The 12,662-nt window shown below is 35.7% G+C and overlaps 1 protein-coding gene across 3 annotated transcripts in view; it reads left to right on the top strand.

The window, feature by feature from the left end:
* The window catches only part of CENPP (centromere protein P), a 145,733-nt gene that overhangs the window by 1,309 nt on the left and 131,762 nt on the right, over window positions 1-12,662 (top strand). Inside the window, exons 2-7 of one of the 3 annotated variants that reach the window (XM_030501929.1) lie at window positions 941-1,122; window positions 1,941-2,098; window positions 2,739-2,827; window positions 6,156-6,244; window positions 8,079-8,231; window positions 11,484-11,580. In XM_030501929.1, coding sequence (XP_030357789.1) covers window positions 986-1,122; window positions 1,941-2,098; window positions 2,739-2,827; window positions 6,156-6,244; window positions 8,079-8,231; window positions 11,484-11,580 — 723 coding nt within the window. In that variant the 5' untranslated portion in view covers window positions 941-985. Of the gene's footprint in view, window positions 1-940; window positions 1,123-1,940; window positions 2,099-2,738; window positions 2,828-6,155; window positions 6,245-8,078; window positions 8,232-11,483; window positions 11,584-12,662 lie in introns of all 3 variants that reach the window. The other 2 variants (XM_030501931.1, XM_030501930.1) reach the window with 2 other exon arrangements.

Genomic DNA, 12,662 nt, shown 5'->3' on the forward strand with positions numbered 1-12,662 from the left:
GTTAGATGAAGTGGTTAAAGCTGGATTCAGTTTCTGTAGCAGCTTAGGGCTGCTTTTTATTTGCAGGACAGCTGCTTGTGCTGTTAATTTAAACCAGCTGGATATGCTCCTGTATGGACTTGTGATTAGTTAAAAAGGTTCTTAATGAGTCTTTGACGACTTTAGGTTCCTGATTTAACTTCTGCATGTAGAGGCTGTGCAGTGATCTGTGACTTCAAATTGGCTTACTGATTACATTTGGACTCAATCAATTCTTTGAGGAACTAATTCAACAAAACTACATTTTTATCACAATTGCTGTCTATATTGGAGAAAACTTTTTTTTCTTGCTTCTTTTATGTGAAGTCAGAAATATGTTTATTGTCACATTCTTGCTGTTATCTAGTAGCTGCCTGTATTCACTGGAGGTACTATATTTCCTGTTCAGGATGCTTTTAGCAGAGCGAGCTACCATGTTTTTTAGGAAACTTTTTTGCATTCAGAATTATTGAACAAGTGGCTTTTCTGTTCGTGTAATGTGTCTTTCAAAGTGGACTTTCTAAGGTTTAAGTAGGAGTTACATTGATGACAGAGTGCTGTAGTATTAAGAGCAGAGTTTTACTGCAAGCCTAACTCTGTTTTCAAGTTGGTGGCAGAATTCCTGTCAAATTTTGTTGCTGAGGATCAAGGTTTATATGTTAGTTTAATTTTCCATTGTAAGCAGGAGTGTTTTGACACCCTAGAATTCTTTATGAGGGTATAAATTATTGTGCTTGTTGAAGGTACCTGGATATTTAAAAACCGTATTTAACATTTCTTCTGTTCTCTAAATTCATAGAATAACAGAGTTGACTCATTTTAAGTAGAGGGGTAGGATAAACAGTTGCCTAATGTTATATTTGAATTTCTGAATTCCTTGGACAAAAACTTATTTTGAATATGGATTATTTTTTTCCCCTAGGAAATATACTTTTTTTGTTTTATCTAGTAACATTGATCCTGAAAAATGGACAGCAACATTTGTGAAGTTTATGAAGATGAAATCCAGTCACTGGAAGAGGAAATTAAACTATTGGCTGGAAAGTATGAAGATAGCCAACAGGAATCCACCTTTTTTTCTGATGAGGAGATACTAATGTCAATGTATGCTTTTTTCACAAGTTGGATTAATAGTGTTTCTTTGTCAAAATTGTTTAGGATAAGCTTTTGCATCTGTTAGGACTTTCCCTCTGTTATTTTTACAATGCTGATCTTGTTTAGGACATGGGCTATATATGGTAAAAGATAACAAATAATAAATACTTGATGTCTCTTTACTGTCTTCTGTTGGTAGTTTGGGGGGGTTTAGGGTTTTGTTCATTTGTTTCCTGAAAGGCAATTTTAGTGGTCAGAGGATGATATCAGGTACATTGCTGTGCAGGCCCTGCAAAGTTGTTGTCTGTGAAGGCCATGTTTTCCATTATGCACAGTGCAACAGCTCGGTGCCAATTTAATTAAAAAAAAAAAAAAAATGGTGGGAAGATGGGGATTGGAATTGGGGATATGTACAGGTGTGACTAGATATATGTTAAAAAAATGCCATGTTTGGGCTTTTTATTTACATTGTTTAACTGATACTCTACAGTAAATGTACACTCCATAGATAAAATAAGTAATTTAGATAGTAAAGGTATCATTTTTGTTGTACATTCCTTAAAATGGATACTTGCATCTCAAGACTTACAATAAAGGCTGCCTACATAATAGGACTCATAAAATATTTATTTAAGTTAGAATAGTTTACTGTTCCTAGTAATGTGATCCATCTGAATTGTGGCTTGTTGAAAACTGGTCTTGGTCACAAAACCGTCAGATCATGTTAGAAGTGCCTTTTTTAAATGGTATTGCTCTACTATGTGACAAAACATGTTCTTATGTCTTGGTCTTTTGCCCTTTTGATTATTTTTTTCTTTCTATTCTAGAAAATCATTCCAAAGAGAACTTCGGGGAGAATCTGAGGGATATGAATCTCTATCAGACCTGAAAGCTCAACTTGAAAGTCTAGAAACAGATCTCTCATTTTTAATGAAATTTACTGGTATTCAGTTCACAAGTCATTCCAAGAAAACACTGGAAAAAAGTAAGCATTTTTGCGCCCTTTTCTGGTGCTTATTGCGCATACTGTTTCCATTCATTGCATTTACAAATGCATGTTGTAATTCTAATTTCAATGTTAGCAGAAAGACAATTATTTTGAAATACAGTAGAATCATAGAATCATAGAATCGTAAGGGTTGGAAAGGACCTTAAGATCATCTAGTTCCAACCCCCCTGCCATGGGCAGGGACACCTTGCCCTAAACCATGTGGCTCAAGGCTCTGTCCAACCTGGCCTTGAACACCACCAGGGATGGAGCATCCACAACCTCCCTGGGCAACCCATTCCAGTGCTTCACCACCCTCACTGTAAAGAACTTCTTCCTTATATCTAATCTAAACTTCCTCTGTTTAAGTTTGAACCCATTACCCCTTGTCCTACCACTAGAACCAGTAGAATTTTCTCTGTTGACAAGTAGTTTTTGAGTAAATATTTTCCCACTGCCATAGTGGGAAAATGAAAGACTGCTGTAAAGTTAATTTGTTTATTTAACATGTTTAACTTGATTTCGTTATGTGATGGATGATATCCGATGGTATTTTAAACATGACTGGTGGAAGAGATGCAATAGTTGTTATATTAGAATTCTAATCAAGTATTTTGTTAACTTCATTTTATAACAGCTAGAAACAGAACGGTGAGGAAGCACAGATTATCAGGGAATTGCCGCTCCCTGTCTTTTCAGTTGGAATTCCAGCTTCTTGAAATGCAGGTAAGGATCAATGAACACCTAAACCGCCAACAACCACCAAGCAACCAAACAGAACTTCAAATGGACAAATGTCAATACTTCCTTTTCCATCTGAAAATGGTATTTTGTCATTTTGATTGCCTGAGTCTCCTTAACCGAAGTCTCAGTGGGTTGCTTTCACTCTGTAGCAGCTGGACCCAACTTTTGAATTCCATGTGCACCCAAGCAAAATAGTTCTGAAGGTCAGGTTCAACATTCAGTCGTGAAATCCTTATCACAGAATCATTTAGGTTGGAAAAGACCTTTAAGATCATAGAGTCCAACCATAAACCTAACACTGCCAAGTCCAAATCACCCGTCCTTCCCAAAACATGCACCCTGCAGGATGCTCTTGCAGTCTAACATTGAAGTAAAGCCCTGATTAGCACTGGATTTCCACCAACTCTGCCAAATACCTGCTGGGGCCTTGTCCTGACCCAGCATGGCTTTCATCCCACAGCTGTCTCTGATCTCCCCCCAGCACATTCTGTAGTCAGGTATCTTGTTCTAGAGACTGGAAAATTCCAAACCTTACCTCTCTTGAGGAAACAGAAACTAAAACACTACAAACTTGAACTTTTTTTTTTTTTTTTTTGCTTCAGTTATATTTCTTATTTGCTTGGTTAGTGTCAGCAGCCATTACATCACAGGACTGCACAGAAGTTGTACTAAATACAGATTTTTTGCAAGGAAGCTCTTTCATAATAATCTATTCTTAGCACAGAATTCAAAATGATAAACAGTGGGAAAACAGCTGCTATCCCAATTTTTAATAATATTTTTGACATCAGGAAGTTTCCTTCTCCTGGAAACTTACTTTTCAGCTGAGCTTTAAACGTATTTTTTAAACTGAATGTGCTTGAACTTAATAGTATTAAAAACTACCTTGCTATGTAAAGCTGTTCTTTCTAATCTTAAGCCATATTATGAATTTAGGAAATGAATATTTAAATAGTCACATGTGGATTGTATAAAACAAATGAGGTTATTTTGCAATCTTCTTAAGTCCATGAATGACTTGAAACTTGTGGCCCCAGTGATACTATTTTACCATGTTCTTGTATAAAACTGCATTTAAGTTTGAGCGTAGAAATAGCTCACATCAATCATGCTACTTGGTTAGATTAATATTTTTGTCTCACCTGTATGCTCCTGCGAAATGTTGACATCTTTTAATGTCAATCTAGCTCAGATGATGTAAATTTACTGGATGTAAATTCATAGCTACATTGGTGCTGCTTAAATCTATTACACCACTTGATGGCAGCACTTGTCCAGGTAATGCCTGGAACTTTAGTATTTCAGCGCTGATGAAATATGCTGGAGTAAGAGGCATATGGAATACCAAGTGTGTATATTTAGAAAAAACAATTCAAGTCAGTAGGTCGTGTGTGGATGCAGGAGTCTGCCTCCATAGCTCTCAGGAAAGTTGTGGCTTCAGGCCAGACTAAGACCTGAAAATTAACTTTTTTATGCCTCTGGCTTCTTGTGTATAAAAATGGAGAAATGTGTTTTCTAAGATATGGCATTAATGGTTGTATTCAAAACAACCTGTACTGAGATCAGTGTGGGCAAGCTAGTGTAAGGTTGCAGGTAGTCTCACCCATGTTAAGAAATAAAAGATGACAGCTTTTTTTTTTTGGAAATGCTTAGTAGGTAGCAAATACATTAGTATGCAGCAGAAGAGGAAAGATAATTCTCTAATTTGATCTTAAATTGTTACATGTCATTCACGTTAAAAGCTGTATTCCAGGATACGGTTGTACAAAGAATGGTGGGCAGATCTGTTTTCACTCTGAATAGCTTTAAATGGTTGAGATTGTGTCTGTGTTACTGTAGTATTGGTCACTGACTGCCTGACATACTAAAGAACCAGCTGAGATGTACAGTTTTGGCACAGTCAGATTAATGCGTAGTTTATGTTCCCAAGCTGACTAGTGTTTTGCCACCTTTGAGTGCAACCTAACAAGCTCCTGTCAGCTCACCATTGTGCATAGGTGAATGTTTGCAAGGATCAAAATGTAAATGAGGAAAACAGGCTAATGCAAAAGCATTGTTTTGTTTATTTTCCTCTCTTACTGTCCTTAGGTATTAGGAGAGGACGTATACAATTAGCTTGAAAATCTTCCAAAACATGTCTAAACCTCTTGAGAAAGCAATTGTTCAAGTGAGTTGCTTCCTATTCAAGAGCTTTCCTTTTGAATCTTGTCATTTGACCCCCTTATTGGAAAGCCAGTTTCTTCAGAAGGTGGGGTGTTAGCCTGTGGACTACTAACAACTTCTCTACAACTCCATGCACGTGTTGAAATTTTTGCTTTAAATTTAGAATGATTTTTTCTGATGTTACTTAATCCACTAAACTTTGTAGTGTTTTGGTTTGCTTTTTCCATTTTTAGTGATGGCAGTGTTAGCAGCATTCCTGTCTAACCAGTACTAGGAATTGCTATATATGTTTGCGTATCCAGCTTGTCTATTTAGTTTCCATTGCCATTCCCATTTGCTTGTTGTGACTGGGTAGAAGAAAAATCAAGTACAATGTCTCCAGTAGAAAGTGAAGCATTTGCTGTAGTCTTCAAGCCATGATTTTAAGCTTTTTCATTCACTGTTATCTAACCTGTTACTCTGGTGTGTTCAAGAATGTGTAGAAAAAAATAATTAAGTTCTTTGTGGCTTCATTTCTACTATATGAACTTGGTTGTTTTTTGGGTTTTTTTTGGTGGTTTTTTTTTTTTAATTTTAGTAGGGTTTTAGATATTTAAAAACATTTTATTTTTACTGTCACACACATATCCCCAAGTAACAGGTATTACTGTAAAAATGGATGGAATTTGAGGCAAAACTATAGGCTTTAAAATAAAAAATAAAAGGAAAACTAACAGGATTTTTTTTTTTTTTTAAACTTAGGGTAGCATTATTATAGTTTTCAGATGAAACCTTATGTTTGAATTTTCTGGTATATGTGACAGCTAGGGATTTTGCTGGAAAATTAGAAGAATCTTAAAGAAGTGATATGAAAGGAAGTAGATGAACCTCTTTTATACAGAGATATAAAGGAAGACTTTTTTATATTTTCTCAATGCTGACAAGTTCAGCTATTATTCCAAAGCCTTGTTGTATGGATATTGATGCTGTTGAAATGAAAAAAATTGTCCACACATATAAGCTGTAGTTTAAAAAATGCCATTTTAGGAATTGTATTACTTGGCAGCATTTGCATATATTTTTGCTTATTTTATATACAAATAGATACATGTATTTCTCCATGTTAGAGAAATTTCTAACATACTGTGTTGTTACTTATCTGATCTAGAACAAAGCAGGTGTGTCTGCTGTTATTACTGATCTCAGCATTATAATGGAGCCTGGGGGAGATTCAGATTTGTCCAAATTTGTGTCAAGGTAAGGTGGAAGTTTTTGTTTAAGTGAGGTTATTGTATGGGGTATCTGATACTAAAGGCAATACTGAGTTGTCATGTAAATTGCTGTCAGCCACTTTCTTTGGTAATGTTCTGTTAGCCCAGCCTAAACTCTGCTTACTCCTTGTCTGTATCCTTCTGGAGAGAAGATGAAATGCATATAATTTTTAAGACTGGAAAGGACCATTACAAATGCATGTTAAATGGAAAGAGGTTTAGGATTATCATGTGTTTTAGCTATTTGAAATTATTTGGTTAAGAGAAAGAAGAAAATAATCTCAGCTATCACATTTTAATTTATGAAATCAACATGTTAATTGCTGCTCAGATGTGTATGTGAGTTGTAGATATGCAATGTGGGTGACTAATGGCTAAAAGTGTATGTCCAGAACCACTTTCCAGTACTTGCCTGTTTCTAATTCTCTGCTCACCATTCAATTTCTTTACTTTGCATCAGGATTTGTTTCACTGATATTTTAAAAATGGTAAAATATAGTTTAAAAACCTGGAGTAGTGTATTTGTGCAATGGCTTAAGAAAATGTGCATACTAAAACTCAAGCATATGACTGAATGCTGCTGCTTGATTGCTTTCTGGAGGTTGTTACACAGGATAATGATCAGATTATTTGTCTCCAGTATTCCACTTTGAAATCTGCTAGCAGATCTCTCTGAGAACAAAGCTTGTATTTCTAATTGTTATTGGGTAGTTGACTTAATCCTATTCTCTAAGTGATTTCTGTTGTTTTATATTATTTTTTTAGACTTTGGGAGGGAGAAGGAAGGCAAATGGGTGAAAAGAAAGATCTGTTCAGTTAGCTGAGGCTTCATTAGTCTGTACTGAAAGCTGAGGCTTTGGAATTTCCATACAAATACACTAAAGCTAGTGGTATAACTGAGAATAGTAGTTGACTGCTCTCAAGAAGTAGGGTTTAAAAGAGGCAATTACCCTGTTTTTTTCCATGAGCATTTTCTGACAGCAGAAGTGTCTTGGAACTTAATAGTCATACTGGAATGTGTTGAAATAGTGGCAGATTTTATTTCATCCTGGCTTAAGCGCTGCTGCCTTGTCCCTGTCTCTTCACTACCCTGGTCCTTTTCCACGTTATGCCAGTATTAATAAGTAAACATAAGTTTTCATGAGTGACGTAAGATGAATTAAGGCTTTGCTGTCAATAAAACAAGCAGTTCGTTCTTTCTTCTTGGCTCTGTTTGCAGTACCATCTGCTGACCTTGTGTTAGTGGGATGCCCTGACTACGTTACTAGATATCTAACAGCCTTGCCTGCCTCGCCCTTCCCCAACCCCTTCAAATTTGTTTTTTTTCTGTTTGTCTTGTCCTGCAAACAATGTTTGTTGCTGATCTAAGGCAGTAGATATGTAACCAGAGCAGGATTGATGTTCACAATGTCTGACGGCAACCCACTGTTAGATTGACTAAATCTGATTATGTGATCTCCCTTTACAGCTTGCTTTCCCAATCCCCTTGTTAAGCTAGTTATATTTTCTTTGAGCCCTAATCCCCTCTTTCCATGTCCAGTTTCAGGCTTTTCCCAACTTGCTCTTTATTCTTCAGTGGATCAGCTGGTCTGAGAATCTTGATTCCTACCTTTTCCTTCCCTTTCCCTCCATTCTTGCTGTATTATTTATTCTTTTCAGCCTCCCTACCAGTCTCTTTTTCCTTCCTTTACTTCCTTGGCCTAATCTTGCCAAATCCATTGTCTAGCTCTGTTCTGTTTTCTCTGCTGGCCTGGATTTTTTTTCTCCTCAGTTTTCTAATTTTATTTTTTTTTTAATATGTTTTGTGTAATGCATGACAGAAAAAGGGTCTTTAAGAGCACCAGACTTAAAAACTTGGCATTCAGTTGTAATTTCCAAGCCCATAATGCTTTGGAAGAAAACAGAGGAATGCTAGAACACTTGAGCAACATGTTTTTAAAAGAAGCAAAATTCAGCAGGCTATTTTCAATCAGGTACTGCTGCAATATATACTACTTATTTTTAAAAGATGCACCATTCCTTAAATATTTTGTAACAATAAAATATGTATGCAAATGGAGTCACATTATTTAGTCTTTTATTTTGGGATTTTACTTGTGTCCCCTTTGCACCAGTTATCACTTTTGTTATACTTTATTAGTGTTGAGGACCACAATATCTGTGAAAAATCTTCTCAGTCTTCTTTTTTTTTCTTTAGTTTTTCACTTGATATCCCATTAATTGTAGGGTTAGTTCACTGCTGCATGGATTACTTAGTCAAATAGGAGTTTTCAGATGATTTCCTACATCCTACTTTTTACTAACTAGCTAGAATTTATAAGTCAGAGTGAAGGATTTAGGACAGGTCTGCATTTAATATATGTTAAACAGTGCATGGGCAAGGTATCTTGGAAATGAGGGGAAACATGAATTCTTCCCACAGCTGTAAGTCATTCATTGATTTTACATGTTAATGTAAGAAGTCTTGCATACTGCAGTGAGTTAAAATATATTTCCTCTCTCAAAATAATTAAAGGAGCCTTAAATACTTTTGAAGCAGTTAAGTTTCTTATATAGTTTTGTGTTTTGGTGATATTGTTTTGTGAAAGTGAAATAGTGTTGGGATGAAGGTCATGAGATTTTAACCTGATACAGAGTTACTCTCTGCCTGAGTATGCTTTTTGCTGGTTTTGGATAACTTCTTTATTACATGGATGTTGGCTTTGGAGATGGGCGTTTTTGGCTCCCAGTGGATTTTTTTTTTTTTTTTTTTTCTTTATCCAGTGACATTTTGTAATGCTAAATTCTTTCCAAAACAAAAAAGAGGCTTAAGTTTTTAACATGCACTCTATTAGTACCTTGTTATTTTATACCAAGTTCTGTTAGCATTTTAGTGTTTGTTGTAGTTGGCTTCAGCATTAGGAATTAGGCTAACTTAGACTAATTGGGGCTTATTGTTTATGGGTACTTTAAGTGCTGTGAGACATTTAACTGAAATGGTGCTCTTATGCAGTCTTTCTCTTGCAAATACATAAAAACATGTCTAATGCATATGTCTGTTCATGCCAGCACAGGTTTTCCTTTTTTCTAAACACTGATTCCAGTGTTCTGTCTTGGATTTAGCCAACCCTATATCTGTACATGAGAGAAGTATGTACTCAGATATAATTGGAAGTCTAACTTTTACATTTGGAACTGATTCTTTGAACTTGTTAGCCAAAATTGTGTCTTCCTGCTTGGTGATCTAACTGAAAATTTTCATCTGCTGTATTGCCTAAAGATGAATCTGAGAGGAAAGAAGTAATAAAACCAAACTAAAAGTATAATGCTAAAAACAAGGTCACAAGGTTTGTGATAGTCTTTTAAATGGCATAAAAATGGATACTCATGCCAAGTTTTAAAAAAAGAATTTTAAGTATGTAGTTTTGTAACAATTGTGTTGCTCTCTTCTAGGTATGTAGATTTAAAAAGTATATGCAGTATGTATAGAATCACGTTCACTAGACAGTGAGATGTGGGCAGCCATTACTAAGTCTTGATTTTTACCATAGTATGTGTAGATTTCTATATGTACAGTTATGAGTTATGGTTAAAAAAAGTTTTCCAGAACATAGAGCTACTCTGCTATTGTAAATCAGTATGTGTCTGCATCCTTCCAGGCGCTCAATTTTGCCTGTGCTGCCAGCAGTTTTTTCATCTTCGCCTGATTTTGTTGGCAGCTGTGACTACTGTGATAACTTCCTCTAATGATACTGTTCTTTCCAGACTAGGGTAAAACTTGTTTGGCTTTTCCGTTACATTTTCAATATCTGAATGAACTTGATGTATTTTTTTCCCCGTTTATGTTTGTGTAACATGTTGAGCATTGCCATTCCTGTATATTAAATATAGCTGGATCCAAGGCACGCTTCTCCCTTGAATGGCTGAAGTGACTTGGTAATACACAGTTGCAACTGTTCTGTTAATGGCCTCAATCTTCCCCTCTCAGTTATTCTGAAGATCCAAAAAGAATAGCTAATGTTGAACAGAAAGGATGTTAAAAGTCAAATTTACATGTAGCATTTAGATTGTTTGTAACTTTCTGAAATATTCTCAAATAAGTCGGGCATCTTCCTCAGTCAGGTTTTGTAAGCTTGTGAAATCCTGTATGAGTAACTGAAATGAATCTTTGTATTTTCAAAGTGGTGCTTGCCAGGTATGTTTTGACAATGGCTAATAGTCTGTTTCCTTTGACTGTGGCTTTATATCAACAATGACATGAGGCTGGTCACCCTTATGATTAAAGAATCATGTTGCTTCAGGTATTGACACTTAGTTTTTGTGACATTTTTGTTGTTTGCATTCTTGCCATATTTCTTTGGTAAAAACAGCACACCCTTTATGAGCGGTTTTCCTCACTCCCCCTGACCACACTGAGTGGATTGTTGGCTATTTGGCAGTTTGTGTCATCTTAAGTTGTCTCCTTTCCTTTCTCTGTCCTGATTATTATTACTAGTAATTTGAAGACTAAATATTTTTTTCTGTTGTAGTTTTCTTAAAAAGAAACCCCTCCAAGACAAACTCTTCTTCCCCCCTCACCACAAACCAGCCTCCTCCCAGCTATTACTGTCTCTTTCCTATTTTGATTAGAGCTCAGAATCTGTAAATATGGTCTTAATGGTTGCTGTCACACATGATCTAATGAACAGATCTTCTTGCTTACTGATTTCAAGGTTCATCTTAAAAAGCTGAATGTCATGTGGGCAGAGGCAGATAACATGTCACATAAAGATTTAGTTGAATAGGACAAAGATCTCAGAAATATTCAAAGCTTATTGATGCAATTTGGTAAATCTTCCCAGTTGTAGGTTCAAGTTTTACTATGCAACATCTTGAAAGTTATTTGGTAGATAAGAGTATGACATGAACAAGCATAAAGTCAAACTAAGATTTCACAGGTGACTATCTTGTCAGTTTATCACATTTTGCATTGAACACTAACTTGATTACTGCTTACTTTTCTGAGGAGTTGAAAATACTGTTTTAGAAATGATTTCTTCAATATTTTCAGTATCTACACTACAGCATTTTTTCCTGTTATGATAATCTTTTGGGGGGCAGGGGGAGGCAGAGGGATCTTTATCTCTGGCTTCAAATTTGGACAATACTGATCACAATTTCTGTAAGGAAAAAGTGAATTTTAGGCTGTAGAATTGGTACGTCGGACTAATACTGTTTGGGTTAAACAATGTATTTTTGTTCTGTAGCACTGAAGAACGTGGAAGTCTTTTAACGTTTTTCAGAAGCCTTTCATCTTATGCTGAGTGGTATGAACATCGTAGATGCACCTTCCTACATTTCAAGGTAGTGTCTATCAAGCTTTTATGTATCGGTACTGTATTTAGTTCTTTAAGTAGTTCATTAAAACAGAGCAATGGAGGTGAAATTAGTGCTCTTTATCAGAGTATGGGTATCTTAAGTTTGTGTGTTGTGGAGAAGAGTACGTTAGAGAAGAGTATTAGCCCTTGCTAGGTGTCTTGATTTATTTTTTTTTTTTTTTTTATCATGCTATTGTCATGTTCCTCATACATGGAGGAAAATAAGAATATCTGTGCCTTTCTGTTGGGGAGTAAGACAGGTTTTCATTGGTGTTAGGTTTTATTTTGACCAAAATAAAGGCAAAAGAGGAAATGAAAAGAAAATAATATTTGTAGTCTTTGGCATTGACATGTTCTGAAGGACTGGATCTGTCTCGTGAAAATGTGGCAGCCTGTGTTTGGGCAAAGTGTTTTACTTGAATGTGAAATAAGCTGTTCCTCACTCTTAAATGGAACATAGTATTTGAATTTAGTTTTAAATTGCCATTATTTGGCTTGTTTGCTTTGTCTTTGTACCAATTTTAAGATAAACAACTAATCGTTAGAGAAAAAATACTGCAGTCTGTCAGACAGAACATCTTACAAGATGCTTAATGTTAGAGGAGGATGTTTAGTGCTTAATTATGTGTGGGTTTTTTTAATTCAGTTTTATTTAGCTCCAGCGTTTACTGTCATTAAACTCAGTGCCCTCTTTACTTTTCAGCTGTAGTAGGAAGTAGGAACTGCTTTGTTTCCTATTTTTTGAATCTTTGAGGCCTCTCTGAGTTCTGTGCTACATTAATTGATTTCTAGCATCAAATCAACAAGATTAAAGAAAAAGTAGTGATTTCTGATGTTAAAAAAAAAAAAAAAAAATCCTGTCCTCTGCTGAGTAACAAACTGATGTTGTCTAATCTTGCTGCTTCATTTACAATGAATTTTCTTTAATCCCTCCATAGAGAAGGTAGAGCACCAAGGGCTTTATGGCTTTGTGGTGGTGTTTTTTTGTTTGTTTTTTTTCCCAACTTCACTTGATACTTTCTGATGCTTGGATCAGCCTCATGACAGCAATCACTGTGGTTTCCAGGA

This window comes from Strigops habroptila, chromosome 11, assembly GCF_004027225.2.
Source record: "Strigops habroptila isolate Jane chromosome 11, bStrHab1.2.pri, whole genome shotgun sequence".
Classification (NCBI taxonomy): Eukaryota; Metazoa; Chordata; class Aves; order Psittaciformes; family Psittacidae; genus Strigops; species Strigops habroptila.